Source organism: Hydra vulgaris, chromosome 06 (genome assembly GCF_038396675.1).
Source record: "Hydra vulgaris chromosome 06, alternate assembly HydraT2T_AEP".
Lineage (NCBI taxonomy): Eukaryota > Metazoa > Cnidaria > Hydrozoa > Anthoathecata > Hydridae > Hydra > Hydra vulgaris.
In genome coordinates this window covers 12,537,635-12,545,000 of record NC_088925.1, presented here as the reverse complement: position 1 = coordinate 12,545,000, position 7,366 = coordinate 12,537,635, and the positions used below count along the sequence as shown (strand labels likewise).

The following is a 7,366-nucleotide window of genomic DNA, read 5'->3' as shown; positions in this document are numbered from 1 at the left end:
ATATGTATATATATATGTATATATATATGTATATACATATATATATATATATATATATATATATATATATATATATATATATATATATATATGTATATATATTATATATATATATATAATATATATATATATATATATATATATATATATATATATATATATATATATATATATATATATATATATATATATATATATATATATATATATATATATATATATATTACGGGTGTTCAGAAAAAAAAAATTTAGAATTTGAAAAACCAAACTGTGTAGATATAAAGTAAATATGTTTAAACTTACAAAAAATTTCAGCGCCATTGAACCACTCTTTCCTTGCCCTCAAAGCACTTGTTAGGAAAAAAAGACCCAAAAATGACCAAAAATGGACTACTTTAAGTGTCTTGGGGGCAAGGCTAGCATAAATATTTATAATTAATTTTGTTTTTAGAGTTAGATAAATATCTGTATTATTGATTAAAAAAGTATGGTTTTTTTCTTCTCAAAAAACGGTATAATTTACATTTTAAATCGGCTAAAAAACGTTTATTATGTGGTGCGGTGTTGTTTTTCTAACCTTTTTAACAATTAAATTCAATCTATGTTATTTAGATTCATAATACAGTTTGCAAACGTGTGTATTCAAAATAAGAATAGAATTAGTCATTTTAGGTATGCCTAATACCATTACCACACAAAAAAATATGTTCTTAACTTATAACTACAATATTTTAATTTAATAAGTAGTGATATGAAACACAAATTAAGATACGTGTTGTATATATCATTTAGCAAGTGAAATAAAAGCTATATAAAATAACGCAAATATTTAAATAATATATTAAGTATTTTTCCGGCTTTTATAATATTTACAAATATATTCTTGGTTATTAAGATTAATGATAATGATAAATACTAAACTTTGCAAAAAATATGTATAAAGGAAACGAAAAGTGCAAGTTTGAAAACAAATTTAAGTTAAGATCTAATAAAAAAAATGAAATTGTTTATTATTAAAGCTGCTAAACCAGAAGTTACAGGTAATTTCTAGTTTGTAAGAAACTTGAACAATTATATTGATATATTTAAGATAGAGAGTGATCTAAATTATCTCAATAAAGTATAATGAACAAAAACAAATATGCATTTAGATAGATCAACTTTTAACAGGCATGGATATTCTACAACATCTAGCATACCTGCATGCCTTTGTAAACATTTTGAAAGATGTAAAAATTTGGATTATAACAGTGTTTTAGCTAAGGTTAAGAAACCCTGGATAAAAGCAGGGTTTGAAGTTGTTAGTGACACTCAACTATTCAAAAATCTTATTAAACTTGACAAGCAGTATTAATTAAAAAACGAAAAAAGAGGCTCTCCTAAAGATTTAACAAATCAGAAAAACTTCGAGAATTACTTAAAAAAGGGTTTTTGGGTAGGCAAGCTAAATTTGAAGAACATTATTAGGCCCGACAAAAAAAGATCTGACAAGGATAAGCTCAAAGACTTGATGTTTTTGGAAGATAAGGAAGGAGAAAGAAAGTTTATTCTTGGGACAGAGGATAAGAAATTTAGCAGAAAAGTAAAACTTAAAAATTAAAAGTATTAAGTAATATTTTTCTTATAAAACTTTTTGTTATAAATAATATTATTTTATGCTTGAAGACAGCAGAGAGTAACAGAAAGAAAAATAGAACGAAGGATGTGCAATCAACAAAATCTAATTATGAAATTGAACTCAATTCTGATTTGAGTTCTGATTCATCTTATGATTTTAAGAATAGTAACTATTATCAAAAAGAACCATCTCAATCTAACTGCACAGTAACTGCAGAAATTCCAATAGATGTGTATGCTGGGAACATTGCCCTAATGGCTACATTAAGTGATGGTTCACCAAATGTTTCGCAAAAAGTGACAAAGGCCATTTTAACTGAAGCTGGTGTTGAAATTACAAATATAAACTGCAGTAAATCAACAGCCTTTAGAAAGATGAAATTAGCAAATGAAAATATGTCAGCAAAAGAGAATGTAAAAAATGCAATTGAAGCTTCTCCTTATCCATGTGTTAAAAATTTTGATGGAAAAACTCTTTATGAAATTAATGCAGGAAAAAAGTTCAAGATTGACAGGCTGGCAGTTCTTGTGAACATTGAGGGTGAGACACACTTACTAGGTGTTCCTCTTTTAACTTTCTCTTCTGGTGAGGATCAATATACAAGTATTATGAACCTACTAAAGTAATATAAGCTTAAATCAACAGTTGGAGGTCTTTGTTTTGATACAACTGCAAGCAATACTGGAATCAAAAATGGTTCAATCATAAAGATATCCAATGATTTAAATACTTATCTTTTAAAATTGACATGCAGGCATCACATAACAGAAACTAAGAATGGTGCATTTTCGGAAACATACAACAAATAAGTTGACTACAGGACCTGAAAACTTATTGTTTCAAAAATTTAAGAGCCTATTTGAACATCCTAATTTTAATTATGCCCCAAATGATATGTGCAAGTTTAACTGGAAGGACTCCTGCTTTATATCTCTACTTTTTCCAAGTCTGTAGTGTCCAGAAGCTCTAAACATGTTTGCTGACTTTTAATCTGCTATAAAGAAAAAGTTCATGAGATTTAATGAATTGAAACTTAGGGTTTTTAAGCCCAGAGTCCTGGAGTCTTTGCCACCATTATACCTAAGGACTCCGGGTTCAAAAAACGATTGTTCCTCTAACCTAAAAGTTTTAATTTTGTTCCTATTCGTAGTCCATAAACTTATTTATATTTTTAGAGCTCCTGGATACCAAAAACTAGCATAAAGTAATTTTTTTGTGACTTTCAAATTTGGAGTCCTTTTTGGAACTCTGCATCCCTGGTATTGATAACCTGGCATCATTGGTATTGATAACCCTCTCACTGAGTCTTCTTTTTTATATCTGTTTGAATTATTATTCACTACTGACCTACTGATTTCAGTAACAGAAGCTGGAATGATTTGAATGTCTAACAAAACTTTACCATGTTTAACTAAAATGGCATGATGAGTATGGCCATAAGATTAAAGAGTCGAATTAGAAAAAAAGTTATTTGCAAATAGTTCTGCTTTATTCTTGGGAGAGGTAATAAGAGGTAATATGTCATTCTTTAGGGGTCCCTCACGGTTCTATTTTTGGTTCTATACTTTTTTTAACTTACGACCTCAAAGAAATTCTCACACCTAAGGTGGCATTGCTCAGTGATGATACTACCATTTATTCTTATCTTGATAAGAACCCAACACTCTCTGATTGCTAGAGGGAGCATTTGAGCTTGAAATAGATCTCACTTCTGCTACAGCATGGGGCTCCATGTGGCTGGTGAACTTTAACTCAGATAAAACTTTTTTCGGCTAATAGTTATCGCAATAATCTAGATCTTTTTATATTTATGAACGGTAATGTACTCGATGATACCCTTCATCTTCTAGGATCAATTCTTACTTCTAATCTTTAATTTAAAAATTTCTTTTTTTTTTTAAATTTTTTCTTTCTTTCAAAATTAGAACCTGCTAAGGTTGCATCTCTTTGTCATGCTTGCCACTTTCTTACTCAGGATGTTATTCTTTATCTCCATAAATCTCAAATCTGTCCTTGTATGGAATACTGTTGCCATATCTGGAGTGGATCTTTGAATAATGCCCTTTCTCTTTTAGTTAAGGTGTAAAAATGCATTGTAAACATAGCTGGACTCTTGAGCCAACTCCAACTATTATCACATTGTTGTAATGTTGCTTCTATTTCTCTTTTCTATAAATACTATATTGGGCACTGCTCTAAAGAGCTAACATCACTTGTTCCATCTAATAAAATTTGTATTCGTGTCCAGTAACTCCTTTATAGCAGCAGGCTATAAGATAGTTGATGTAGCAACATTCCACATGTTTTACAGTAAAAAATATGTAAAATAAAAATATTCAGTATGTTTTTTAAAACATTCTAGCCTTTTAATTTGCATTTTTGTGGTTTTTAAAAAAACAATGAAATTAATTAGTTTCCGCAATTAAATTAATGCATTTTGACAAAATCCTTACTTAATTTTGTTCTGATAGATGTCATAGAGTAGTTAAGTGCCATATTTTACCGCAAACAGCAAGTTTAAGACCTTTTCTATAGGAATATATATATATACACACACACACACACACATCTAACATACATACATACAAATTAAATAAAGTAAATAAGGCAGCTCACCCCAAAATGAAACAAACACAGCAAAAAACACAGTTGCAGCATTATCAAACAAATAAGATAGCTGAAATAAAAACATAAAAAATAATGGTTATAAAGCCATAACTTTCCTATATAAAACATTCAAACAAAAAATCTTGTTTTTGCACAATTTATAGAAGCAGTAATTTTAAATTTGTAGATGCTACAAATTTAATGTTTAAAAAATGAAAAATGTTTGAAGAAAATGTTTGGTTTGTTTTCAAATGAATATTAACCCTATGTTTATTGTATATAACTTAGCAATAAAATAATATAATTTAAAGTAATTATCATTGGTAACTTTACAAAAATAAAATCCATTTTATTAGGCAAACATTTCACATTTTACAGTATACATTTAATAAAAAGAAATACCTTGGCTCGTGTACAACTTGTTTTAAGATCCCAATATTTACAACCAATGTGTTCATCGCAAAGTGGACACATTTTGTAGGTCCAATTCGCATGTTCACAAATATCTAAACTGTTAAAGTACAATGCATGAACAAATGTAAAACTAGAATGTATAACTACAATAGAGTTATTTCATGCAAAATGAACTAAAATTTCTATGCATTTAAAATGGTTTAAATTAATAATATTTGTAAAATTGATATAATTTGTGAGCTAACCCTAAAAAATACAAGTATTTATGGTTCTTAAGAAACAGTGTTGTAAAATTTAAGAAATTATTATGTATACATATAATCATGATTATAACCATGCTAATAAGTTACCGGGGCCCCGGCTATACATCTACAGTTTATTAAATACTGACACATACATGTAAAGATAAGTTGATAAGATAACTTTGTCAAGATAAAAGTATAAAGTATATAAAAAACAATACAGGAGCAATATGGTGGGATTGTCAGAGTGTACTCTCGAGTTTTTAAAAATTGGAACCACTTATTTAGCAGTTGTAAATAGTTTAGCAAGAATTGAAGAGAAAACTTTTTTGGAGATTTCATTCTGGAAAACACTTTTGTAAGAATATGATGCTAATGTTGTCTGAACAAGCCATATAAAGTTTTATTTGAGAATTAACTTCAGCGTAGGAAACCAGAGTGATTTGGATGTCTATGGTTAATCTCTTTAATTAAAATGGCAGAAAGAGTATGGTCATTAAATTCAAATTAGAGGAAAAGTTCTTTGCAAATAACTCTCTCATATTCTGGGGAGTAATTAAATCAGACCCATGAGTTATAGATGGAATGTTAGACTTACTTTAGTTAATGACACTGTTAAAGATTATTCAAAAGTCTCACATCTAAGATAAGATACAAGATATTAAAACTGAAAATAACAGGGCTTAGCATCAGACAGGACCTTTTTAGATTAAATTCTTGCAATAACAAAAAGATATTTGTTCTCAAGAGAGATGTTCTTGTGAAAAAGATAAAAAAAAAATGATGACGGTTAAATATAGCAACTGTACAAGAATGTGAAAAACGTGAAGTAGAATGAGACTTGATTTAAAATCAAAAAGCTTTAATACCTGCTTGGATCCATGAGATTATGTAAGAGGCGCATTTATGCATACATAATATGGATATGTATGGATATGTATGGATATAAACATATACGCTTGTTATTTATTAAGAAGCTGGCATACAATATCTTTACATATTTATATAAACTTTAGTATTTATATGGTATAGTATTTACAGAAAGTAAAGATGATACTTAGATGGATGTATGGTATGGTACAAGAAAAGGAGCCATAATTTTAAACAGAGATTAGAAAAAACATTGTATTAAACAACATTAGAGAAAATTAAAGTGGTTTTGGTATCAGCATGTAGCAGCTTCAGAAGAAAATGATAGAGATAGAAGTAAAAAAACTCTGAGAGAATACATTACATATGGTATAAATGAGCTTTAGTTAAGAAAAATGATATTGACAATGATGATGATTTTGATCATATGTTTATATATATATATATATATATATATATATATATATATATATATATATATATATATATATATATATATATAAAATATAACATGAATTTGAAATTAAAAAAATATACTTTAGGATGTATCAATATTTAAGCAGCCCCTTACATAAACCTTGCCTGGACCCCAACTATTTTTTATCAAACCTAACCCTGGGCCTGATCGCTTACTATATGCAACCAAGTAAAATTGTGAGAGAAAAAGCTGTCTCATAATAAGTGAGACCTTAGTCAATTTGGTATAGAATGATCCGAAAAAATATATAAATATTTTAAGTTTAATAACATCCTAATTAATAAATTTCTAAATTAATAATTCTAAACATCCTAATTAATAAATTTCTAAATTTGTTTTTATTCTGAAGTTCTGACAATAAATTTTGCTTAGAGAATGATTTTCAAAAACCAAGCCAACTTAAAATAGGTAGAAAGTCATACGCGTCTCTATTGTCTGGTGAATTAACAGTAACACATCCATAAACAAAAACTAGTAAACCAACGATGGAGGGCAACAAAAGCCATGCTGTATATTGACCTAAAATAAACAGGAATTTAACAAATTATAATGTACTTTTTACTGTGAAAATTAAAATCTAAAAAATATCTAAAATTTTTTACCAAGCCATGCAAAGTAAAGACCAATTTTTTCGCCAAAATAACTTCTAAAAACAAATAAAAATAAAAATAACAACCTGCATCATTTCCTGTGTTATGTTTTGCTAGCATTTCTCTGTCGTATTAAATTTTTTTTCAGAGGTTGAACTATAAATATTTCATATAAGCATTCATATAAGCATTCAATTTTTTTTCAGAGACCTCTTGATTTTCTCTGCTACATGCCTCTTTTATTTTTTCTTTAAACACGTTTTTTTTTTTTGAGTTCAACATCAATTTATTTTCAACTTTAACATTCATGGTTGTTTGGTTTGGATGAGTAATATGGAAAAGTTAAAGCATTTCCTTTACAAAGAAGTTTCTAACATTCCTAAAATCTGCTTTGCAAATTTGGAGTGACTATTTTCATTGTGTACCACCACTAGGAAGATAACTATTTAAGATTTACAAGTTCCTCCTACGCTTACCCATGATTAAATTGAGAGTTTTTTCAAAGTTTTCTTTCTCCTAGTTAAATTGCCTTCACCTTGGCTAAGGA

The 7,366-nt window shown here is 28.0% G+C and overlaps 1 protein-coding gene across 2 annotated transcripts in view; it reads right to left on the bottom strand.

Annotated features, from left to right (window-relative positions):
- The window catches only part of LOC136081652 (anoctamin-7-like), a 42,224-nt gene that overhangs the window by 21,302 nt on the left and 13,556 nt on the right, over window positions 1–7,366 (bottom strand). For both annotated transcript variants that reach the window (XM_065799236.1, XM_065799237.1), the window contains exons 11-14: window positions 6,832–6,875; window positions 6,652–6,748; window positions 4,628–4,736; window positions 4,235–4,295 (exon numbers count right to left, since the gene is read on the bottom strand). In XM_065799236.1, coding sequence (XP_065655308.1) covers window positions 4,235–4,295; window positions 4,628–4,736; window positions 6,652–6,748; window positions 6,832–6,875 — 311 coding nt within the window. The remainder of the gene's footprint in view (window positions 1–4,234; window positions 4,296–4,627; window positions 4,737–6,651; window positions 6,749–6,831; window positions 6,876–7,366) is intronic.